The sequence below is a fragment of the Haemaphysalis longicornis genome, unplaced genomic scaffold (genome assembly GCF_048455015.1).
Source record: "Haemaphysalis longicornis isolate Haplotype H1 unplaced genomic scaffold, Haemaphysalis longicornis Haplotype H1 scaffold_4, whole genome shotgun sequence".
NCBI classification, from domain to species: domain Eukaryota; kingdom Metazoa; phylum Arthropoda; class Arachnida; order Ixodida; family Ixodidae; genus Haemaphysalis; species Haemaphysalis longicornis.
Genome location: NW_027526361.1, coordinates 11638641 through 11665023, shown reverse-complemented (window position 1 = coordinate 11665023; position 26383 = coordinate 11638641). Strand labels below are relative to the sequence as shown.

General features: G+C 46.5%; 1 protein-coding gene across 1 annotated transcript; it reads left to right on the top strand.

The window, feature by feature from the left end:
- The first annotated feature begins 11707 nt into the window (after positions 1-11707).
- LOC144179380 (uncharacterized) lies at positions 11708-21934 on the top strand. Its single transcript, XM_077707715.1, has 5 exons — positions 11708-11971; positions 17962-18019; positions 20867-21170; positions 21652-21806; positions 21930-21934. Exons 1-5 carry the CDS (start codon positions 11918-11920, stop codon positions 21932-21934), a joined length of 576 nt encoding a protein of 191 aa, XP_077563841.1. The 5' UTR covers positions 11708-11917.
- Positions 21935-26383: the final 4449 nt, after the last annotated feature.

Below are 26383 nucleotides of genomic sequence, written 5' to 3'. Positions count from 1 at the left end.
GGGTCCAGTTTCTCAACGTTTTGGTGCCGCGAAACCCGGGAGGAACGGCCCAGTGAACTCCAGGTGACGACGCAGCGCGACTTCGAGGCACAAGAGACCTGGGAAACTCGTTGACCTCTTGATGCCACGGGCCTTGCCCTCCAACGGCGTCCGTCATGGCTGCCTGCTCGACGCACCGCACCGACCAGCTAGAACCCGGAAATGTCCAGCAGTAGCACCGTGGCCAGAACACCCTCACTGTCGACATTCAGCCTACCGGGAACAGCGAGGTTGTGGGCCAACTCAAAGGCTGAGGGACACTCTCCGGGCACAGGTATTGGAACTCGCCTAAACAAGACAGCCTCGTGGAATCACCAACTTCCCTAATAAGTACGCTGAAAATCTTTCTTGATTCTCTTGCAGAACCATTGGACGACGTTAAGAAGCTTGATCGACAGATACGAGATCTCTTTGGACTTGGATGATTATGAAAATGCATTATGAAGATCCAGAGAAAATACCTGTATATTATTTTTCGCGCGAAGAGGCTGCTTAGTGGTAAGATGTCGAAGATGACCTTCATCCGTAAAGAGATTATCACGCAGCATGTCACCAAGGACAATCTTTCACGGAGACCCTCGGCAACCACTCAAGTTGCACTCGTCCAAACATCATCAAGCTCGTTGATTTCTTCTCCAGCTTCCCGTAATAAGGTGTCTGATTTCGCAGACGCATCACTCGTAACGAAGACGACAACGGCGGAAACCAGCCCGTTGCCAGCAGGCGACTTGAGCGCTTCCACAAATGTTACGCTGTAGTCACGGATAGATGGTGCACAGCCGCAAAAAGGAAGAGCGTGAAGAGCCTCTAACAAGACATCCTTAGCACATTCCTAGCCATCATAAGCCAGTTGTTTCGATGCATATGATCACGAACAGTGATGCATGAACACCGACATAAGCCGGCGCAAGAGACAAAGACTCTTGGACAAGTCTAGTAAACAGAACAAGACTGCCAAACTAAGACGAGTCGCAGAGTTGCCGGACAATCGCATTAACTACGTACCAATTACGTGGGGCGGAATAGAGGTCCTCCACATTTATATGGCGAGTTCAGGCACGTACAGTTCAGTCGAGGCAAGTGAAATCCCGACCAAGACGGTGTGAGGGACGAGCTCGCCTCACATTCTTTGCACGCTTTACCTTCCCTGCGACACAACAGAGTGGCGTTCTGCCTTCATCGCCAATCCTTAAGAAGACCGTGATTAGAAAGGAGCATCAGACTTCAAAGCACCGATTGAGAATTAAGCGGATTGGAACCAGGCTGCTGAACTGACTATTATTTTATTTTTCTGGCATGTTTTCTTTTTTATCCTCAAGCCTTTTGTATCCGTATGTGAATAGAGGATAAGGAGTTCACTCAGAAGAGACATGGCCCCGGTCCAGTTCCTCAACACCCATAACAACCTAAGTTAACGGATTCAGTGGGAAAAGAACTTCATTTTCATGTTGCGTCGCAGACACAAGGCTGACACACTCGCCGTCCATTTTATCTTACAGGAAATGCTTCCATTGCCTCTCTTGTCAAGTGGCATTGATGCACATGCCTGACTAACCAATTTAAACGCCATCGCATGACAATGGCTATGAGCAACAATGCCCGTGCTGCACGGTACGAACTGAGAAGCATGCTTCATTGCAACAGCTGCCAAACTGCTGTCCCGAAGACTGCCTTTCCAGAAATTTGCAAATCTTGTCAAGCTTACTCGGAGCATAAAAGCACTCTAGCGCCGTATCGTCCGGCAACATTCTTCAGTCCCTGCGATAAACGGTGCATGTACGGTATCACGGCAGTTTTCATCCTTTTCGCCTGAAGACCAAATTTCCCAGACTAAGAAATTTGCGCGGCATATTTTTCATCAATCATCTTTATCATTTCTCTTCTCCTTTTCCATCCTGCTTTTTATCGCATAGCCCTCATAGCCGACACAGACTTCACCGAAGTGCGCTCATCCAAAGAAGCAGTTTTCGGGTGGGTTCATCTCCTCGAGTATCTTTCCTCAAAATCAACACACTCGTTGCATATAAACGGCCTTGCTTGGCTGCCGCCGACAGGCGACGGCTTGAAACACCCACATAATTATTTACACACGCCCTTAAAATTGATTGATTGATTGATTGATTGATTGATTGATTGATTGATTGATTGATTGATTGATTGGTTGATTGATTGATTGATTGATTGATTGATTGATTGATTGATTGATTGATTGATTGATTGATTGATTGATTGATTGATTGATCAGCCATTTTGTGAGGCATTACCCAATCCACCAGTTCTAGTTTGTGCCACTTGGCGGGTATAAAACCCTGTGCTAGACTCGAAACACCCACATACTCATGTTCCGATGGGGCACAAGCACTTTATTCATAGGTTTCACGCATAGGCTTCCCGCGAAGCCTATGCGAACGGTTTGTTAGCTTGGCAACACTGCAAACAGCCATCTGTGCCCGCTGTGCCTGCGCATGCGCACTGCGCCCGAATCTCGCATAAAAAAAAAAAAAAAAAACACCGGCGTGCGCCGTCTGCCCCGTTTCAACCCGATTCTCGGCCGTGGCGTCATCATCATCATCAGCCTACTTAGGTCCACTGCAGGACGAAGGCCTCCCCCATTGACCTCCACCCGTTTCTGTCCTGTGCTGCCCGAGTCCATTCTTTGCCTCCGAATTTTCTTATTTCATCTCTCCACCGAGTTTATGGCCCTCCTCTTCTTCCAGTTCCGTCTCGCGGTGTCCATTCTGTTGTCCTTGTGGTCCACCTGTTGCCTGTTCGTCGTACCACATGGCCAGCACAAGTCCATTTCTTTTTCTTAACCTGAACTACGATATCATCTATCCGAGTTTGCTCCCTAATCCAGGTAGCTCGTTTTCTGTCCCTAAGCGTTACTCCCAACATTATTCTCTGCATGGCACGTTGAGCGGACCTAAGCTTGCTAATTGTTTAGTAAGTCGCCAAATTTCCCCTCCGTATGTCATCACCGGCAGGACGCATTGGTTGAATACCTTTCTTTTTAGGGATAGAAGTATCTTACTTTTCATTATTAGCGAGTGCTTGCCGAATGCACCCTATACCAGTCCTATTCTGCGCCTCATGATTATACCACTGCCTAAAAACATGCACCCGGTATTTCACGAAGGCAGGCGAAAAAATAGGGCTATGGCCTTGCAGGCAAATTTGGAGGCAGGTCTGATGTGCTGTACACGGACGCTGCCAAATACGATACCAACAAGACCGCACACAGCGGTAGCAGTTCGTGAGAGTGGAGACCCGGTCTCGTGCTGCACCGTCAAAAACACAAATGCAACTGAGGCAGGAGAAGTTGCTATTGCTCTCACAATAGCACAAACCGGTACAAGGGTGGTTGGTAGTGTCTCTAAGGCAGCCATTACGAAATATGATATGGGCAGGGTCTCTGCTGCAGCCGCCAAAATTCTCAGAGAAGGTCAAGTACCAGCAGAGCAAATCTCACTGATATGGTGCCCGGCCCACCAGGCCCTGTGGGGGAACGAGAAGGCGCGTGCGACCGCCCGAGGCCTCACTTGCCGGTCGATCGCAGCTGACTCACCGCCTCCACGCGAGGAACCCCTTCCTTCGGGTGACAAACTCAGGACATTTCAAGAAATAATGCGACAGGCCTATCCAGAGGCGGATAAACAGCTCAACAAAAAAGAGGAAGTTATGTGGAGGAAATTGCAAACCGGGCTGTTTCCGAACCATCAACTGTACAGCAAATGGCATCCGGAAATCTTTACTCCTAAATGCACTCACTGCAATAGCATTGCGGACCTATAGTCCACATGGTCTGGACATGCCCTTTCTGTAACGACCCGAACAGAAATGTGGAATCTTGGGAGATCTTATTACTCAACCATAAAGCAGAAGAGCAACGCAAAGTCATCGGTCTCGCCCTGGCCGCTGCCGAATCCCAAGGAATTCCGGCCGACGGTTAGGGGGTGCACGGGGGTCTAGGCTAATGCCCTCACCCTCGTCATTTTATACGGGTGCACATAAAAGTTATTTCTCTCTCTCTCTTATCGTGGTTTGGGTCCGCACTGACCATCTGGCCAAGGTGGTTATAGTCTTGTACTTGTTCCAGTGTTTCGTCTCCTAAGCAAAAAAAAGGTGCGTTCAGCATGTTTATTAATCATCACTTTAGTTTTATTCATATTGTGAGCAGTTAGTCGTGCACCAGCCCTTTGGGACATTGACCGCTACCACAGTTACCTAGGGGCCACTATCCCATACCTCATCTTCCTCTGATAGTCTTCCTCATCATCATCTTCCACCTCGGGGCTCGTGTCCGCCTCTTCGCCGCCAGCTGAGTGTGTGTTCCGCGAGAGCTGCTACGCCTAATAAACGTCCTGTACCGGCTGTCCTTCAAGGCCCTTACAATACATTTATCTTTAGCCCCACAGCGAAGCTCTCTGATTGTAGTTCCTTGATCATGTTTTGCAGTTGCTCTGCAGATTCATTGACCAAGCCTGTGTCGTTTATAAACCTTAAATGGCTCAAGTATTCGGCGTTTATCTGTAAGCCTAAGTTCTCCCAGTCAAGCCTCCTGAATACACTCTCCAGACATGCTGTGAACAATTTTTGGCGAGATGGGATCTCCTTGTCGCACTCCCTTTCGGATCGGGAATTTATCACTTTGCTTGAGAAGGGTAATTCTGCTAGTGCATTCCTCATACATGTCGTCTAGAAATCGTAGGTAAGTCTTCTCTATTCCTTGGTCCTTTAAGGCGTCCATCACTGTGGCGGTGCTTACTTAATTGAGTGCTTTTTCAAAGTCTATAAATATCATATAAAGTGGTTTATTATACTCTGCGCATTTTTCTATTACTTGGTTGATGACATGGATGTGATCCATTGTAGAGTATACTTTTCTGAACCCAGCCTGTTCTCTAGGTTGTTGGAAGTCTAGGCTGGCGGTTATAAGGCTAACTACTATCTTGGAAGACAACTTGTATACAACCGACAGAAGACTGATGGATCTGTAGTTTTTAAGATCTTTGTTATCTCCTTTGTTGTGAATTAGAACTATGTTGGCGTTTTACCAGGCTTTTGGTACTTTGAAAGACCTTAAGCATTCTGAGAATAGATTGGCAAGCTTTTCTAGTATTATATCTCCATCCTCTTTTAGAAGATCTATGGTTATGCTGTCGTCGCCTGCAGCTTCCCTCTTTTCATGCCCTCAAGTGCCTTTGTACGCACGAAGGTCTTTTCTTTTACTTCTGTTTCTCAATTTTGACAGCTCCACTAGTTCAGTTTGGTCCACCGTACTGGGCAATATCATCTTCTGGCGCTGCGAAATAAGCACCTTTCTTTGCCTAGTTAGTTTTCCAGTTTGATTTTTCATGCTGCTTCTCTATTAGCCGGTGCTTACTCAGCTGTTGTTGTTGTTAGGTTATCATTTAGGCTGTCCACACTGTCCTCGTTCTGACCGTCTAGAAGCGCGAACTTGTTCCAAATGGTTATTTTAAACTCCTACGTCCTGTCTTTGACTGACTTGACGCTGGGTTTCTTACTTTTTACGAGCTTCCTTCTTTCTTTTTTGAGATTTAGCCTTACTTTGTACCTAATTACATCCTATGATCACTGCACCGAATCTTGCTTAGTACCTCGCCGTCCTGCACAATACCTGGTTGTCACTCAGAATGAAGTCAATTTCGTTTTTTGTAATCCCGTCAGGACTTTTCCAAGTCCATTTTCTACTCTTGCGTTTCCAGAAGAATGTCTTTAGTAGTTTTAGGTTATTTCTTTCTGCAAATCCAACCAGTGTAGCACCTCGACAGTTGCGAGTGCCTATTCCAAAATTTCCCTCTGATTTTTCTCCTACACTCTTTGCACCTACTTTTGCCTTAGTCTCCCATTACAACTGAAAAACTATCTGCGTCCTCATCCTCGTAGCTAGATTTTGGTGCATTCGCTTGTATTATCTTTAATCTGTACCACTTGTTAAGCTTGATCACGACGATAACGACCCTTTCGTTAACATTGAAGAATTCTTCCACATTTGTTGCGGTCTCCCTGTGGATCAAAAATCCTACCCCAGGCTCTTTCTTTTCGTGAGACCCCCGATAGTGCAGAATATGCCCGCTAGTCAGTTCTATGCACCCTTTTCCTGTTCTTCTAACCTCACTTAGACCAATAATCTCACACCTTACGTTTTTGAGTTCCTCCAATAGTACAGCTAAGGCGTCAACAGATATATTTTTATTAGCACTCGCATTATTTTTCGGCGCTCTCCTTACCCTCGAGAACTTCGAATCCTCGGAGAATGAAACCGCAGCTGCGAAACAAAGCGACACGGCGCGCAGGAGGCCGACGCTGCAGTCGCCTGCGACCACGCTCTAATGCGTGGTTGAGCGCAAAAAGCAAAAACTGGTTTTGAAGCAATGTTTCACGCGTACGCCGATTTGGATACGATGTTAGCGTAGCAGCTAGTGCATGTGAGGCCGTCTCCCGAGCCGTGCCGTGCTTGCACTCATTAGTCCGCACAAGCGCTGGGAAATCGCAGGCGCCGTTTGGCCAAATCGCTTGAGTTTGGCTTCCACGCGGCAAAATTTTCGGAAACAGTATTTCTATTGTTGTCCCTTAACAGGTAACAGACCTTGAAGGGACGATGGGCTTTCAATGGCATACGCGCACGACTTGGTCCAACACGACGCAGTTGCATGCGTACGTAGGTTTCGAAGTTTTGTTGCACTACCTAGTTGTGCTACGATTTTAACCGTTTCTGGCGATAAGTTGATCGTAGGGAGGTGCCCAGAGCAGAATTTCACGTCAGCGTATTACTTTACGTTCTGTGGTGCACAGTTTGGAACATCAAACAGCTCTTGCTGTTGCTGTCATTTGCTGTGATTTATGGGGCGCCGGCACGGAGAAGTACCGCCAGAAGTAACCAGTGACACGTGATTTGGCGGCGTCGCCCAAGCAACACACAGACGCTTGGCGGCACGCAAACATGGTTGCACGCCTGCGTGCCACGCCAGTGGATACCCCCGTTACGCTCAAGCGTGAAACGCTAGTACCAAAAGCACGCTTTGTGGCAAGACAAGCTAATTTTGGAGAAAGTTCAGCAATGTGCGCTGAGTCAAATGGTGTTACCTACATGTCCCTGCATGTGTAAGTGACATGACACTGTGTGGTACATGGCCCTAGTGTCGTCAAATAAAAGTGCAGCTTATTTAGTGGCTCTACGTGGACCCACCAAGATGTGCAGAAAAAGAGCCCACCAGTGACCATACGAATGCTCTATGCTCACGAGCTTTCGAAGTGGCTGTTATATGTACAAATTATCTGATGCGTGTGTTGAATCACTACGTAGAAACAGTCGTAGTTTAATATCTCGTCGGTTTGCTTACGAACCGACTAGTCGGCGTCCTCCGCATTTCGGCCGCCCTGCGAAAAATTTTACTTCCTCGCTGACGTAGCGAGAAATGTTTGCCCTTTTCCCCACGTTTAGGCTGATGTCGGTCAAGTTTCAAAACGTAACGATTGTTTAATTTTTATTCCCTATAGTTTCCAGTTGAGGCAAATGTGTAGCAATCAGACAACCATCGGTATTGTTGGTAATGAATACGCGTGCTTCATTTTATTATTTGAAGGTAACTGTGCGGACGCACACAGCCTTTCTAGCTTGTACGTATACAAGCAGTGGTAAGTCACTTCCAAACTTTCACACCCCCCCCCCCTCCGCCATTTTTTTACTGTCCCCAAAAGTTCTCCGCATGCTCTCTTGAAGCCTTCGGGGATGCTTCCTCGCATTCACGCTGGTACCGCTAAAAAGCCACCTTGCAGGCAGAGTGAATGGCAGTAATTTAAACACAAGTAAAAACGCAACAAAGAAAAACTGTACAATTAAATTCCTTTCTCCATTTTTTAACCCGAAAGTGTTTTATTCCGGTGTTCCCGAAGATTTCATTTACGTCATATCGGTCACGGAAATGACGCCAGTACAACGAAGCAAGCGGCCTGTAAAGGGTGCACCCCTGCACACAGGGTCTCCTTGCGGGGAAGCAACCTCTAGTACTAAAGAGTACGTTATACAGTTAGGGTTGTTCGTTTTCGGGTTTTATATTTTAACACGAACGTGTTTTATGCCGGGATACACCAAGATTTCACTGACGCCATACCCGTCACGGAAATGACGCCAGTACACTTTTCCCGAAGCTACCGGCCAGCAGGACGTCGCCCGCCAAGCACACCCGCAAGACAGCCGCCGACCCGCAAATCATGCTCAGCTGCAGATATCACTGCAAATTTCACTTCCGTGTTTTACCGATTTCTATGACGGAGTAATCAACCACAGTTTTTTCGAACACGTTCGATTGTAATATTGTGATGATTATAGTTTAGTTTATGGCATGTTATCTTTTTTGTCGTCAACATGTCGTATATGCAGCATTTGGATCACAGACGTGCCCCTGGAGAAAAAAAAAGAAAATTATGAAAGAAAAGAAAAAAGAAGAGTCTAGAAATGTTGCCATGGGTAATTTTCTAATAAATTACACTAAAATGTAACTGAATAACAACGATCACCACTCCTTCAAGGAAGTTATTGAAACTTAAGAAAATTACAGTGAGATGTCACCACTTACAAGTAATCGACAACGGGCAAGGCGTTACGTACACGCCTGGCGGCAAGATGATATGACGTCTGATTTCTTGATCGTTGCTAATGGCGTGCGAATATCAAACTCGTGACGGCGAATCGAATACGAACACTAAATAATAACTCAGAATGGAAACGAATATTTTCGGGCGCGAATATATTTGCTTTAGTAGGAATATGGTGTCTGATACATAGCAACAAAAAGGTAGCTTAGGCAGTCAGATCTTGAGTCTCGACACATGTACTCGATTAGAAAATGCGGCAGAAACTAATCATCATCATCATAATCATGATTATCAGCCTACTCAGGTCCACTGCAGGACGAAGGCCTCTCCCGTTGACCTCCACCCGCTTCTGTCCTGCGCTGCTCGAGTCCCCAATTTACCCCCGAATTTCTCTATTTCATCCTTTCATCGGGTAATGGCCCTGCCCTTCTTCTAGACCTATCTCTTGGTATCCACTCTGTTACCATAATTGTCCCGTGGTTGTCGGTTCGTCTCACTACATGGCCAGCTGAAGTCCATTTCTTTTTATTTGAACTATGATATCTTCTACTCTAGTTTGCTCTCTGATCCAGGTAGCTCGTTTCCTGGCATGCATGCTATTCCCATCATTATTCCTTTCATTGCCCGTTCAGCCGACCTAAGTTTGCTTTCTAGTTTTTAGGAAGGTGCCAAGTTTCAGCCCAGTATGTCATCACCGGCAGTGTGCACTAGTTGTAGGTTTTTATTTTGAGTGACACAGCTAGCTTATTTTGGTTATTTGGGGAGAGCTTGCCCAGTGCTCCCCAACCCATCCCTATGCTCGCGTGGTTGGAGTCAGCACTAACCATCTGTCCGAGGTAGTCATATTCTTTAACTTCTTCTACCATTTTGTTTACTAAGCTGAAGAGGACGTTTTTTAAATTTTTATTCCTGATTACTTTAGGTTTATTTATATTTATTTTTAGCCCCACGGGCGTGCTTTCTGATTGTAGTTCCCCAAGCATTGTTTGCATGGGCTCTGCAGTCTCAGCAAGACTACGTCGTTCGCAAACCTCAAATAGCTCAAGTATTCCCCGTTTATCCTTAATCCTATGTTTTCCCAGTCAAGCTTTCTAAGTACTCCCACCAGACATGCTGTGAATATGTTTGGCGAGATAGCATTTCCCTGACTTACTACCTTTGGGATCGGAAATTTATGGCTTCGCCTGTGGATGGTTATCCTCCCCGTGCGTTCCTCATGTATAACTTCTAGAAGTCTTAAGTAGGATTCCTCTATTCTCCGGTTTTTTAGGGCTTCTATCACGGCTGCGGTGAGTACGGAATCAAACGCTTTCTCATAATCTATAAATGGAATTTAAAGGGTTTTAGTGTATTATGCGGATTTTTCTATCACTTGATCATGGATCTTTCTATCACTTTCTATCACATGGATGCGATCCATGGTTGAGCACCCTTTCCTAAATCCAGCCTGCTCTCTGGGTTGTTGGCAATCCAGGCTGTCCCTATGCGGCTAACTATAACTTCGGTAAACAGCTTGTAAACAACTCAGAGTAGGCTGGTGGATCTGTAATAAACAACTGAGAGTAGGATGATTGGTCTGCAATTCTTGAGGTCTCTGGGATCTCCCTTCTTATGAATCAGAATAATGTCGGTGTTTTCCTAGGCTATGGGCACTTTTGAGTCTTCAAGTATTCCGAAAATAGTGCAGCAAGATTTTCCAGTACAATATCTCCTCCCTCCTTCAAAAGATCCACGGTTATGCCATCGTCACCTGCAGTTTTTTCTATTTCCATGCCTTTGAGAGCCTTTCCAACTTCCTCTTTAGTTACTAGCAGGACATAACATACTGAGCTTGTACTCTCAGTAGTTTCCCCGGATCTAACGTCGCTGGCATACAGCCTAATGTAAAGTCGTTCTTATCTCGTCCAAGTTGTGCATAATGTTACCCTGCTCGTATCTGAGTGACTACATCCTGTCTTTGCCGATGGCTAGCTTTATCTTTGTTGCTTTCAAGCTTTCCCCTGTGTAGCAAACGCTGCAAATAGGGGGAAGCAAAAACTAAAAGTAAAAGAAATTAAGACAAGATGCCAAAGGACTGGAACAAAATATTAAAATACATTGCATTGCACAGAAGAAATGCGAATTTTTCAACATTATGTGGATACAGGAAGTATATTTGACCGCGGGCACCCCTCCGGTGTTTCGCCCAGACATGGTCTTGGCTAGTATGACCTAACCGCAAGCATTGCCAACAGGTACCAATACCCGATCCATGACTCTGCCACTATATCGACAGGAAACTTTTTTTGGCTTGAAATGTTGCTCAAATATCGTTCCACTTCAGCTGCCATACACCAAATTTAGCGTACACTTGTTTCGCGCAAGGCTCACATGTGTTAAGTTTTCTTTCACAGCTTTAACGTCGTGCAAAAAATGACTTCCAACGAGAATTTGAGCGGTGAAGTTGGAAGTTGAACTGTCGCGCGGAAGACAGAGTAAACTTGATTGCTGTATTGTTCATAACTCTAGAATATCCTAATACTTCGAGTACTTTGGGTGGTAAAATTGCGCTGCAAATCCAGGTGAATAGCACACCCTATTCGCGAAGCATTAAATGTTTCGAATATTCGCACACATATGCAACACTGTTCAATTATACCTACGGCATGTATCTAGCCGATAGGAGCGTTGTGAAATACGTGTTCATAAATGCGTAATTTCCTCCACGAGTACATTTTTCCACTCCACCGTTGTCAATAATGGCTCCCGGTCCTTGAAAAAAAAAGTTGACGCTATCGTACGTTTTCGATGCCTTTCTTCCTGGTAGAAGCACAGCCATCTTAATACCGAAAGAAGGAGAAGTTCATAAATGCAACCGATACTGCGACCGTTCAAGTCAGCGCTTCAAAAGCAAGGCAAAAGTGAGCGGAAGGCTGGTCTCTGGGGATTTTGCGCCGTCCCACGCTGGCCCGGGATTGGTCGATCTACTGGAGGGTTTCGCCAATAGCGGCGTGTTTTGACGAGGCGCGTGGCAGGGTGCAGCGTCGCAGCATGTGTCATACACGCGTGAAACGGACCTTCCATGCTGTGAACTCGACCCCTGTTGATTTCTGCCTTAAACGAGCGCTGTATATCTCGCTTCATTCAGCTTGAGCGTACCGCTGTAGATATTAATTAGACATGGATTCGTTGGCGGCCGGAACGGAATAATTTAGAACTGCCGGGAAATAACTTTTAAAAAAACGTTAAACGTTGGCAAAGAAGCAAACATAAAAAAACTATGTGGGAATCGTACGTCGGCCACCACAAGTGTACACCCCGGGACATTGCTGAGGTAAGAAATGTCGTATTTCTGCAGTTGTTCAGGCTAAAGCGAAGAAAAATTATCCTAACAAAGCAATGCAAGTGATAACAATAAATTAAAGTTAAATCGAGCTCACTATTTTAAAAAAAAGTCGTAGAAGGGTAGCAACGGCTGTATTTACTAACTCCTTACGAACCTTACTGCCCCGCGGTGCGGTACGTAGGTTCTGCCTCTACCAACTGCATGGTTAGGAAATTAACTGGGTGTAGGAAGTAGTTTACACCAGATTAAGGTCGTGCTTATGACTAGGTTATGCACGGCCAGTTAGTAAACGCATGTAGCTCAGAAGGGTGTTATCGTTAGGGCTTTACTAGTGAAGGTAGTGAGGCTTACTGCCTGCTTCAGTTAGTAACCCTGACTAGTGCTGAATTTACCACATCCCGTTACTAAGTGCCTAGTGTATACTGGGACAAGTAACTTGTTAATGTTTCGTTAGTGAGTGCTACAACCTTTTTTTTAAAGAGTGAAGCACACAATTGATGTACTGTGTTTTACAGACAGATATATCACTGCCTTTAAAAAAGCAAGAAAGAAACAAGGGAGGGGATAAATGAAGTAGTGTTTTAGCCCGTGGAGCTAAGTTTACGGAATATCACTTGCCTGATATACCTCCGAACTTATTTCACAAATAAGGTGTATCACATGAGCGGGAATGCACTGGACTTTTAAAATGAATGTATTTGATCGAGGGCTCCCAACACGGGATAGCCATAAGGTGGTGGGACGTGACGGAGCAACCATACTGTTGTCAATCAAAAGCTTACCAAACGAAGGAAAGAAGCTTTTTGCGTTTGTGTGCGCTTCCCGGATAAAAATAACGCACAATCTGCCCCTACTTTCTCATAAAAAGTACCACGGGAACCCCAGTTCCATCAACTCACTTCTGCTCTTTCAACGGAGCATAGAAAGATCACATCACCCTTAATTCCTTTCCCTGTCCCTTTTGCGGGTTCGTCGTGAGATGGATCAGCGAGACAGAATTTGCCCCAGGGTTTTTTAATTCATTTACTGGCTAAGAAGGCAGCCACAGAAGTCAAGTTTACAGGTTCAAGATCACCAGGCAGCAAATGACTACTAAGTGGGTGATGCTCGTGCGTGTTTATTCTTAATTACGTGAGCACCCGCACGCGGAATTATTTGCCACTGAGCGATCTGCGTAATACCCGCTGAAAATTACCGTAAAGCCTCCAAAGTTTCGATATCATGGGAACGTTAAAGGAAATTAGAACTTACAGGAGGCCTTTCCGTATACCTGAGGACTGCCGGCCGTTGCTTATTATAGTGAACTGCGTATATGCCTCGGTTTCCACATACAGCGTGCGCGGATAAATCGGCGTAGAACAAATTTTTCGCCTCCGAAAGCTCGTGTTTCATCTTTCTTTCCTGAAGGGCACCTGGTGTGACATATTGGCCGGTGTTTTTGTTTTTTTTTTCGTTCAACTTAAAGGGACGCACACGCGCAGCCAGGCTTCACGCTCTCACTGAGGGGATGCCCGTTGTGCTGGTGGGAGATAACTTGCACGACTCACGGACAGATGCGACCTGACTGTTGTGTTCATGGTCGAGCGGTTTGGGTTAGTGTGTTACACAGGCAGTAAAATGCCTACGATGCGGGAGGCTGACGGACAGTCCCATGTTTTTCCGCTACATAATAAAAATAGATGCTTTATTCAGCTAATTAGCTAGGAAGTACGCTCAATCGCGGATTGCAAACGTATACGTGTTCTGTTTCATGCACCCCTTGGATTGCGCCCTCCTTAGCTGGTCATCCTTCTTCACAAAAAATGAGCGTGTTTTTTAGCAGCAAAGCTGTTTAGCAAATAGTAATTTTCCGTGCCCGCAGTAAAAATACTAAGAAATTGCCAAGTGCGTGAACGTGAGCTCGCGCACGTGAGCGCGGGCCTCGCGACGCCCGCGCAGTGTCCCCGGCGCATGTTCGTCAATCCAGCATACCCACTTATGGAGATTGGCCACGATTGGAAAACAAAATCTCCAGCATACTTCGTAATCATGGCAAGACTTGCTCGGAACGAGAAAGGCTGCAGTGTTCGCCATAATCATGGAAACACTTGTTCGTAACGATAAATACGTGTCATAGCGTACGCCCCTCCAAGGTGATGTGGAATGATAATCATTTTCAAAAAAATCGAGGAAGCTCACACTTATAGCAACAATGATGGAGTGAACGTCGTTGTGGCAGCGAAGAAGACGCAAATCGGCTGAAATCGTGCACTTAAAACTTCAAGATAGTCATGAAGTTTGCGTACAGCTTCATTACCTTGAAATCTTACGCGTTAGTTCGAGCTTCCTTCATTTTTTTCTAACTCTCTCTTTCCCCCCTCTCTGCCTCGTTGACGTTCTCACGTAAGCGGCGCTAATAAGTATGTAGTGCGAGCCTTGGCTTAACAAGAACATTTCTTTCTATTTTAAAGCGAAGCTTTAGTGTCCTCACTGATGCCGTTGTGCGCCAATACGGCCTGCAGGAAAGCCGACTTCCGCTGCCGATGATCAAGAATGATCGTGGGGGAAGTGAACGAAAGAAAGACGCTTCCCGTGGCCGAAATCGAGCCTGCAGCGTCCATCTCGTTATGAAGCCGGCGTCTATCCGATTGCTTCATTTCGACATGGTCGAAGCGGTTTGGATTTGGAGAGGGGTGCATGGACATGCAAAATTAGGCAGAAAAAAAAATGTTTGCGGCTAAGCTCAGCTAACCTTGGATTTGCAAAGCAAAAGCTTGGCTTAGTCTGGTTGACTCTTGGTTTCGCTTGGTTAACCTTTGATGTGTTGCCGAGCTGTGTTGCCAACCACGGCTCACAGCCGTTCGGTCCCGCGCAATGCTCACAGAAGGAGGCCCGGCAGACGCGGCGAACGTGGCGTTTGCCGCGTTCCCATTCCGCGAAACCGCTGGACGAAAGTAATAAAACTTTGCTTTAAAATCGTGCACCCCACCGTGCTAAGACGACGATGCTCCATCACGACAAAGCTTTGCGGTCAACCATCGTCATCGTTAGACGGAGGGGTGCCTGATTTTTGGCGGTGCACTTATTGGGGAAATCTCCTCTTACAGCAACGAGATGCATCAGCTTAAACTTCAAAGCGAAGGGATTATTTTGCAGAAAGGCGGTCCCACTTATATGTTCTCTTCCTACGCACCGAAAGACAGGGCCGGCCTTACTGTGTAAACTGCTGCCAAGACTCCACCCCACCCCCCGCACGCCCGTCAAACTCATTTTTACAGCGAAGCTGTCTAGCTAGGGTCCAGCAGACTATCTCCGACTACAGAGACCGATGTAGACAAGAATACCACGCGAGCGTAGGGCCACATTGCGACGCCCACTCAAATCCCTGGAATCGCAAAACTGTGCGCCACACCTACAGCATAAGGGGAAAATCATAAAAAATAATGAAAAGACGTCCTAGGGCCTCCATATTTGGATAAAACACGGTTTATATTGCCCCTGAAGAGATGTCTACTTATCAGTAAATTTGTGCTGAGAGGTGAAGACGACTTTATTGGCGTTTAATTGTAAGCGGTCTTTTTCACATTTTCGTTTGTACAGTGAAGCATGTCCGTCTACGGAGGGCGTGTGATTACAGAAAACGCCTATAACTCCTCTTTCATTAAAACTATCCCAAAATCAATTAAGTTGTAAATATTGGGGAATTCCCGCCCGCTGTCAACACATGGGCTTCTACGGGGGTGAAACGAACAGCCCATGTTTGTCCGCTGAATAAAACTCGAGTCCGCCCAAGTTCCATTCATGTAATTAACCAAGAAGTAGGCGCAATCGCAAATTGCAAACAAACGTGTATTGTTTGGTGCCCTCCTTGGACTGCGCCCCGGTAAAAGCATATTGTGTCCTTATCACAGCTTCTTTGGTCATCCTGTTTCACAGAGCGTAAGGACAGTGAATTTTTTTTAAAAGTGAAAGCTTTATTAGTGGGAGCGATGCCGTCCTGTCAAAGATCTAATGCATTCCCCCATAGAGTGGTTGGCTGACTGAAAAGCTTTAATAAAAAATAAATAAAAAGAAGTCTTAGGGCCTTCATATTTTGATATGACATCTTAAATTTCTCCTGAAAAAAATGTCTTCTTAGCAATGTAGTCGTGTTTAAAGGTGAAGCTTACATTAACAATATCGGTGTAAGCTTGGTTTTTATAGGCTGGCTTCCCCACAATGCCTGTTCTGCAGTGAAGCATGACCTTATACGAAAGTAGTGTGCTTACACAAAACGGCTCTAACTCTTCTGTTGACAAAAGTATCCCGATACGAATATGCATGACAATTAAACATTAAGACGACTCCACAAGCGTGAAACCGAGCTTCTATTGTGTTAAAATGGTCAGGTTAAAATCGCGAAAAGGAACGGTTCTGGATAAGACAATACATGCATCGATCACCAAGCAGGAATACAATAGTATATATCTCATAAATCACGTATCGGTATACGCTTAGATGTTTGGTAACTGCGCTTTTAGGGGGCAAAAAATATCGTCGCTTTCGCGCTTCTCTCAACTTCCTTTAGGATTTTTTATAATTACCTTTTTGCGAATGATTCTTCTTGTTTTTTAGTAGGATGTCTAATCGTAAAACAAAATTGTGTTTCACAGTTCACTCACGCGAGCTATGTATTTCAGTTGCTGAAGCCTGTAACGGGGAAAGCGAATCAACTAAATGCGGGAGTTGAGGTCTTAGCACTAAAGAACTAAAACAGCGGGTGCGCTAGATCCAGGTAGACACCACTGGTAGCATATTGGCAGATGGACAAAGTTTGAGCGTTTAAGTTGATGGCAGTGGAGTGGGGGCATCTCTTGGCTTTCACATAGAAAATCCACATGTATTATTTTTATAATCATGAATTTTTTCGGAGATGTATAAAAGTGTCTTGGCTGTGGTATGAGGCTTGCGCAGGAAAAATTGGGGGCCAAATGATTTCTGTCATTAATAGGACAACTTCCTTAAGTACTATTGTATACCGCGCGAGGTTTGTAAGGATAGACCAGGTTAGTTAGCCTAATATAAAAATTAGGCCTACTCTTGTACTTTAAAATGCATTCTTCAGTTTCTTCTGTTTCTCTTTAAAACGTTCAACACACGCCAGTAATTTAAGCATTTCCATCTTTGCTTTAACAAACAGCCCTGCTTAGAAATGTACGTAAGAGGCGACAGCTGTAGCCACGGGTTGCCGTAATAAAGTTTTTCTCCAGTTTGTTTGCAATATGGCAGGGAGGAGATTTCAATCGAAGCCTTCTCAAAATGAAACCGACCCGCGCTTTAAGATAATGTTAGACCCCGGAAATGCACCATTGTACGATTTTTTTTTTCATATCCATGCACAAAGCAACAATAGTTACAAAAAAATCGGCCTTTACTCAAAAATAACACCAATGCAATTTTCTGCGTCACTTTTTTCTACCTCAAGTATAGCTTACTTTTAGGGCCTTTAACTTCGCGACAAGGCGCCCTTTCAGCATAAGTTTTGTTCTTGTTTCAGCATTTTGTTTAACCGTAATTGTCGGAATGCAAAAGTTACACTTGAGTTAGCTTTGAGAATACAGTCTCCCGAAGCCTCCCCAGGCGGTTTCTCGGAAGGCCAATTCCACCTTCGCACCCTCGTTTTGGGTCTGACATTGTGTGTCCATGTTTCTCGGTACAGGCTTGGTAATTTGGGATTATTTGGACACAGGCGTTCTTTTTTTTTTTTCACTTTAAAGTGCGCCGCAATAGTCTCTTCTATTGATGGATGGAAGACCGACGTGGGTGGACAAAAAGAGGGAGGGAGAGGGGGGGCGCAATTGTGCAGGTCGGTGCCCCCTTTTCGCCGGCGCCCTGGTCTACCGCCCTGGTCGCCCACACCTAAGACCGGCAGTGCTGGAGCCTGGAAGATAATTTCCGGAAGGAGGAACCATGTTACGGAGGAACCGGAAGGAGGAACTAATTCAGTTTGCTCGCTGCAGGTAAAGAGCCACTTCAGCCAGCCTGGCCTCTTCGCTTCGTGCCACATCAACCCAACAGGTAGGTACGCCGGGGTCGACAGCTGCAAATAGGCCATAATCGGACAAAATATTAGCGACTGAGAAGCATTTCTTCCTGCCTTGTATTTAAAGTGAAAGCTGTGCCTGAAGACTAGAGGAGTGCCATGCGGTTGTGTTAATATGATAGCCTAGAAAGCTTGGCGTGAATGCGAACGTGCCGTAAAACAGCTAGTGTAAAAGCAAAGGGTCAGGAACTCTATAAAAGAAACTAAGCGAGTACGCCGGACTGGTGGCTTAATAGGGCCATGCAGACAAAATGCAAGTTTTGTTGATTCAAAAGGTTGCCTCGTTAGAATAACACTGACACCACTTTTAACGTAAACTTCACTAAAATGGGCTATATACTTAAGGAAAAAGAGAATGGCCATGCGGCCCACTAGTTCGTTTCCTGCACTAGAACCTATGACGAATTATGGGCAGCTCTGCGATTGGCTGAGGCCGAAAAAAGCAAACGCAAGTTAGACAGAGCTTATAAGCTTGCAGAACGAGTAATTTCCGCTTAAATTTAGTGCATATTCATTTTATAACAATAAGAATGGGGGGGGGAGGGGGTGAACAACAAAAGTTACGAAAGTACACGTAAACATAGAAGTACTGATGCGTACTGCTGTTGGTACTGCGCGCACTATGCTTGTTATAGCTGCACATCAGTCTGGCGTTTTGAGGTTGTCTCACACGACACTGGTCGACTGGCGTAAGCGACATTGTGTTACGTGACCCTGTTTGTCGAGCATATCCAATGTTTTCTGAAACGATTACTAGCAGCCGCAACAAAAGCAATCCAAGGGCAAATGCGGTCAAAAACCAAGCGAGTGCGGACAGTGCTCCTGAGCGGTATGGTGGCGCCACCTAGGAGAACGGACGGTAAAGAAGGCCTTTCGCAGTTCGCTGCAGACTAAACGGCGCACTAACGTTCGCTTGAACAGCTGCTCTGGATACGTAATTTCAGAAGTGACGAAACAAAGGGTTTGACGGTAGAGCCAAAATTTTGGCTAAAAATGTCTAATTTCTCAGTGTATAAAGCATCGTTTTCTACCGGAAAAGCGCCGCGGGCGCTATAAAACACCAAATCTTTCGAATAAAATAAACTTGTATTTTGTCTGCATGGCCACTTTAAACTTGATGAGGATGGTACAGCGGGAACGTGGAAAGGTCGTGCAAAGTTCAAAGAACTGACGCTGACCCTCAAAAGCACGAATCAGTTATTTAAAAATAATAAGTAGGCACCCATTGCAAACTTTGTGTTTTATGTTTTTTTCGTACGCAACCCAATGCCGCCCCTCGAGATATATAAAACCGGAATTGCGAGCAGGTATACGCAGGATATTCATTATGTTCATAGTCATAGCGTGGGGAATACGAGGCAACTCATATATTACTTAGAAGGCGCCCTGGAGATAGGCACTCCGGGCCTTATTTATGAAGCGCGCAATAGAGATGTTCACAGCACTGCCTAAGACTGCCATGTATAGGTCCTGTCGTCCCGAGACAGAAGTTCGCTTTTAAGCAGCAGTTGAGCAGCTAACATCTGCTGGGAACCCGAGACGACTAGCTGCCTCATTGAGAAGTAGCTGCAAAAACTTCGACTGAACGGCTTCCTCGGAGCCGAGGGACAAAGGCGCCGCCGCAACCAGTGAGGCAGCACTGATCCGCTGTTCTCACCGGCCGTCACACAGTGTGGAAAAAATGGGAAACAGAGCCAGCGTGCGTGTTTTCATGTTGTGAAGAGAAAGATGGGCGCAAATTCATGAAAAAAGGTGCCACAATCTGGAACGCCTGCCGGAAGAACCACGCAAAGTTTATGTGCCATGCAAAACTGATGCAGCTTACGATATGCCTCCCGTACGTACTACTGGGGTCGAAAGTGTCAGGACATGATTTTACTTCCAGCTTTTTTTCCTCTGCTTTCTGGGGGCTCAGCACTTCATTTAGATTTGTAAGCGAAGCGTCACGCTTTGGGGTATGATCACCATACACGTAGCAGGAGCTTAGCCACCAGGCAGCAGTGAAATTTACTTTGATTGTTCAGATCGCGTCCAGGGAGCTTTTGTACCAGGGTGTACGCCGAACATACCGGCAACCGGGTGAACATTTGGCAATGTGAGCTGCAGGAGTGCGCGCTGTGGACGTCGACAGCAAGAGGCTTTGCCATTCCCTGCCTTGCCTGGCGCTGTCCTGCTGACCTCTAGAAGTGCGGTGTATTGGCGAACTAAAGGAGTGAAAGTACATTCACACGTCAGGTGGAGAACAAGAGGCTACAGCCTGACGAGGCACTTCCTCCCAAAGTAGCTCACACCGAAGTCGGGAGCAGCACGCATCCCAAAATCAAATGAAAAAAAAAAAATAGATACAATATTTCCTTATATCATGCAGGACACTCGAACAACGGAAATCTTTCAGGCCCCCACCATTACACACACAAAAAAAAAAAAAATGCCGCGTACTTTGGTGCCCCGTCGGTTGCGTCAGAGAAGAGACATGCACTGATTGGGTGAATATAGGCGCCTGTTGCACGCTGACGGCCAGGAGGACGTTATTTGCGACGAAATACGAGGCTTCACGATGATTACTTTCAAAAAAGTTAGTAAATTCATTTATCCAAAGTAACAAAATCTAACGATAGCTTGATATGTGCGAGTTTGGTACATTATCCAAAAGTTAGCGGTTACAAAAGTGATCCCACCTCCTCCGCCCTGACTGTGGTGAAATAGGTGCATAGGCCGGCCTGGCCCTTCTCTCAGAGGGGCACGAATGGTGTGGCTTTCGTGTGACCTCCTTAGTGGACTCTACCCTGTATAACAGTGAGTGATGGCGGGCTATACCGCAGTGGGCCCTCCTCCGCGGCCGTGCAAGTCTGCAGATCCGGCGGGGCCATTCCGGTCGGGAGGCGGCTACCTTCTGTACGACGAGGTCCCCTTGTCCAATGCCGACGTCGGTGCCTCGGCGGTGCCGGCTTCCATCACCGTCGGTGCCCCCAGGGCGGGTGAGCACATCGTGGCTCTCCAGCCCCCCGAAGCCCTCATGATGGCCAGGCAGCCGGCCTACCATTCGGCCAAGGCGTGCGCGGACGTCGCACAGCACGACCTCAAGCGCTTCACCGCGCCGCCACTGCACGGGACACCACACGAGCTGTGAGTTCACGCGCCGTCACGACCTGTGTCGCGACAAGTGGTGGTGCACCCAACGGGGAAAAAGAATCTTTTCATGGCTCTGAATAACATTCCATTTTCGCACAAACTTAGCTCTGAGATATATGTGTGATGCTGCAAGCACTATGTACGGTCCGCGAGAAAATTATGGTGGTGGCAGGTGATCCATTTTTGGGAGTGTCGAAAGGAACACGCAGGCGCTATTCTTGCTTTTCTTGGAAGCAATTCACTTTGATGCACGTACGCGCCAATCTGGAAACCTTTAACACTCGGCGGACGTGTCGGAAAGTGTATGAGGACGACAAACGCCGTATATTGGTCGACTCGTTTCTCACTAAATCAAAATTAGGCGATAACATTGATCTGTAGTTTATTTTCTTTCCAGCCTATAGTGCATGTTGCAGTGCACAGGTAACACCTCCGAATGGCCTCATAATGAGAAATTTTCCTTGTCTTTTCCCAGCACCGAATTGGCCCACAAATTGAAGCCGCACTCAAGCTCCAGAGGCGACTACGACGTGTTCAAGTTGCAAAACCAGGAGAGGATCGAACTGTGCTACAGGTTTCCGGATTACGGTGGCAACGTTCGCCGTGGTGGTGAAGATAAATCAAGGGATGGTAAGACAGCGCTGTTCCTCCTTTTCGCATCTTGCTCTAATGCATAACATCGATGATGTGATGACGTACTGCCCTCACTTCCGTTTGCCCCTGCGCGTCGGGTTATTCTATTTACGTGCGCAGTATAGAGGGAACCGGGTGGCAGGGATGACGGCCGCAAATGAAACGTATAGCCAACTTTAGAGACGTTCTGGACAAACGGCTCACTTTGGCCTCTTACTGCAGTCGCGGTTACCCCGATCGTTGACCAAGGGCACTATTTGATGAAATTAGGTTATTGATACATTGATGATGCGAAACCATTTCTCTTGCCCGAGGGCATGCGTGCACTAAGGGGTGCCAGTTAGAACTCCCTGACGAGATCACGAACGGCGAGTTCACGTGACAATCGAGAAACCAAAAGCAGAGAGAAAAAGCTTCGGTTTATTCCTCTGTCATAGGAATCGGTAAAACGCGAAAGGGAAATGTGCAGCGAAATCTGCAGCTTAGCATTATTTGCGGATCGGCGGCTGTCTTGTGGCTGTGCTTGGCGAGCGACGTCCTGCTGGAACGAACAACCTGAAGCATAACGTACTCTATAGTACTAAAGGTTGCTTCCCCGCAAGAATACCCTGTGTGCAGGGGTGCACCTTTACAGGCAGCTTGCTTCGTTGTACTGGCGTCACTTCCGTGACGGAAATGACGCAACTGAAATCTTCGTGAATCCTGGAATAAAACACGTTCGTAAAAAACACGTAAAAAAAGACAACTAAAATTGTGCGACGTCGAATCTTGGTTTCTGCTTGGGATACACGAAGCTTGAGGCGGTGTGAGGTTCTACTTTGTCTCGTGTGGCAGCGAGCGTAGTTACCTGCAGCCATTCGCGCTGTTGAGGCAGAAGAAAAGGTGGTTACGCCATTATTGTAAGGAGGACACTACAGATGCGCACCACTCACTACAGCAGCAATGCAGTCAACACAACCTGGTACTACGACCTTTTCCATAGTGATGTGGGAAGAGAACTCATATTTATACCAATCTGCGGCTAGACGGAATTCCCCGTTTGCAGATGAACAAAGATTAAAGTACTCTTGCAGGCCCCTTTTAAGTGCATCAGCACACGTCCGTTTCTGGAGTTCTGTTGTGGCATTTAAAGTTGCGTGCGTTGCTTCTTTGTGATCTGCCGAGGCACTTTCGTTAGCTTTAGATGCTTCTTTTCACACGCCATCGTTTTCCTTTCACGCCCCTTCGCTGAGACGCGCCGACACGAAAACTAACGCTCACCACGCCGCCACGTGACGTCATCCTTTTGCACACAGCTCGCTTCTGCTGTGTTGTTGTGGGATGTTAATCTTTTCCTGTCGTCAGCGTTGTTTTCCATTCTTGTAAACATGAATTACTAGCCCAAATCGCCGCGTCATTGCTGCCACAAACCTGTTCAGTAAGCGAAACAGCGTAAGCAAGCATATCTCACGCAAGCATTTCCAAGTGTTCCTTTGTTTTTGCTCCTCGGAGAGACGTGCATTACTATCGCCTTTTCCCGAGTCTAGAAAGCCGCTGCCCATGATTATTAGAGTTTACATTTAGCCTCATGATTGTTTGAAGGATTTCATTTAAGACGAAGACGATTAAGCAGTCGACTAGGCGCTACGAGAGCAGCTATGAAGTGAGTGGGTGAGTGAGCGTAAGATGTATTCCGAAGTTGTTGAAAGGCGTCCAGGACCGAAGTCTCCAAACCGAATCCCTTTCAGGCTTTTTAGCGCCCCGAGGCGGCACGCCCAGCGCGACTTTAACAAGCTGCCACTCGGGGCTCATTATACACCATTGGTCCGAAGGCGGGCAAGAGAAAAAAAGAGGAGCGAAGAGAAAAGAGGCCGTGACGCAGACCTGTCCTTTCAACGCGCGACGTTCGACTCGCCGTCCCCTTTCAGTGGCTGTGCGTTGGCAGCCGGCCACCCGCAGTTTCCGACACACCTCGCGCGAGGGAGCCTTGCGGTGCGATCTCGTGGGTGTCGCTCGTTAACGCCGGGCCTGGCCGGCAGAGCTCGCGTTGAGCAAGTATACGTGATTTTCCAAGGTGCAAACCCGGTTCCACTTACACAAGAGCGCGTTACAATTCCTTCACGTTTTGATGTCTGTCCCCAGTTGGCGCCTGTTCAGTCCCTGCTCAAAGGACTCCCGCTACGAGACGTGCCAATGGCAGAAAAATAACCGCGCCCCTCTCCTCTTCTGGGCTTTGGAGAATGCCTCCGTTACTGCGTTCTTCTTCTTCTTTTTTTTTATTCTTCATCGTATTCTGCACCGTTGTTCTCGCGGACTGCGTTTGTCAGCTCACCTTTATCCTTCGTGGCACCACGCTCGGCGGGTGCCCGCGACGTCATTCACACCCGGAATATGCTTTTGTCCTGTTGAGGAGACTGTTAGCGCGCGGTTGAAAAGCAACAAGAGGTCGCTTATTGGTGGGAACACACGTATCGTTATCCGTGGTCCTCGTTTTACATGCGGGGCTTGCTTTTTGGGCCAATTTTCTCAATCCGAGTTAAGTTCATAACAACCCGGGTGCTCGCACTCCCTCTCCCTCACCCCACCCCAACACTTTCGAAAATGCTGCTACACCAAACGTAGGGCCTAACAAGGAAAACAATTTTAACCGTCCTACTAAATTGCTCCACACACAAATTACCAATGAGGTAATTCATACATGTCAACTTTTTTTTTTTCGCAATGGAACATCCGTGTGCAATCCGGGACCGAGTTTCACTAAACTGACCGCAAGCAAAATTTCTCCAGCTGTTTCCGAATAATACGAACATTTACGAAAATTACGAATCATTTCCGACCACCCCTTATAGTTATAAAAATAGGCATAATGAGGTTAGTAGTTCCAGGTGTAAGCATGGCATTGCAGTCATGAGTGGCCTTGCAACTTTAAAAATTAGGTCATTTTATTTTGGTCTCAGGTCACTTTTGTTGTTACTTGCGTGGCTCGCAATATTCCAAGGTAGCTCTCAAATTTCCCGGAACATCAGCGATACCGGCAGTGATATCGGCATGTCTTTAGTAATTAATCATCCGGTAAACGACCATGTATGGGGAAACAAATCCGTGCTTTGAGCACCTTCGGAAAGTCGGGTAACAGAAGTCATCCTCCCGCTAGCAGCGCTTCCTTCTTGTCATATGATGCGCATAATATAAAGAAGCAAAATAGCTGGTGCTCAAAATTAAGCCTTACGGTTTTGTTAAAATTAAGCTCTGGGAGGTACGCCAAGATCACCTGTGCAAATGAGTTATAATTGTCGCTGTCAGGAGCTCAATTAACTAAAACCCGCCGCGGTGGCTCAGTAGCTAAGGCGTTGTGCTGCTGAGCACGAGTACGCGGGTTCGATTCCCGGCCGCGGCGGCCGCTTTTCTGATGGAGGCGAAAAGCAAAAACTCCCGTGTGTACGAGATTTCGGCGCACGTTAGAGATCCCCAGGTGGTCAAAATTAATCCGGAGCCCTCCACTACGGCGCGCCTCATCGTCTGCGTTGCGTCGGCGCGTTACACCCTACAATCAACAATCATCAATTAACTAAAACTGAATTAACTTTTTGTTGACTGCAGTAAGTGGGCATGTTTGTATTTAAATGTTAGAGGCAACCGTGTTTTTACGCAGTATCAGTTGGAAGAATTCTTTTAGCGTGTCTGTGTCCCGAGATGTCCTACTCCAAAATTTAATTGTCGTTCGGACGATTACGCATGCAAGAAACTTAGGATCGGCGCAGTGCTCCTCCCTGATGGGACGCCGCGGCTGTTCCTGCTATTACGCTGTCGTATCTTGATTTCGCCAGACGAGAAGGGAGCGGGGACAGTTATCACCTTTGCCAATGCTTCCGCTCCGTTGTCAGACTAAACTCATCTTCGCAGCGCACAAATGACAGGACAAAGGGGAGGAAAACACTGGTCAAGCGCTTGAAAAACACTGTCCAGTGTTTTCCTACCCTTTGTCCTGTCATTTGTGCGCTGCGAAGATGAATCTCTACCAACTAGCCTGGTTTTCTACGCTACGTCGGGCTAAACGCCACACGCAAAAGCCGCGTCACATCAGGGAGGAGTTTTGCGCTGATCCTAATTCTCTTGCGTGCGTAATCATGCGAATGACAACTAAAATTCATATTCCTATATCTCGGAGCACAGACACGCCAGAAGAATTCTTCCAACTGATACTGTGTAGAAACACGATTGTCTCTAACTGTTCAATACAAACACATCCACTTGCTGCAGTCAACAAAAAAATAATTATTTAATTTTAGTTAATTGGGTTACTGGCAGCGATAATTATCATCACGCTTTGTGCCCCTCATGTAATATAACTTATCTTCCCAGGTGGTCTTCGCGTGCCTCCCAATGCCTAGTTTTTAGAAAACCATAAAGCTTAATTTTGTACACCCCGTGGAGTGCAAACCCGACGACGGCAGACTACGGCAGCAGGAGCGCGTACTCGTACAGTGCGACAGTGCCATAGGAGAATTCTGAAACAGCAGCGACATACGAAGGCAAGTGAATACAAAATGGGAACCATATAGTTCTTTCTAGGGTCATGCTGGATGAAACTTTGT

Bases quoted from the DNA above. Each gene is read 5' to 3' on its own strand.
- LOC144179380 (XM_077707715.1), top strand. From the start codon at position 11,918: ATGTGGGAATCGTACGTCGGCCACCACAAGTGTACACCCCGGGACATT. The intron at 18,020-20,866 runs GTAGGTACGCCG...GCTATACCGCAG, and splicing joins GTGCCACATCAACCCAACAG to TGGGCCCTCCTCCGCGGCCG. The intron at 21,171-21,651 runs GTGAGTTCACGC...GTCTTTTCCCAG, and splicing joins CACGGGACACCACACGAGCT to CACCGAATTGGCCCACAAAT.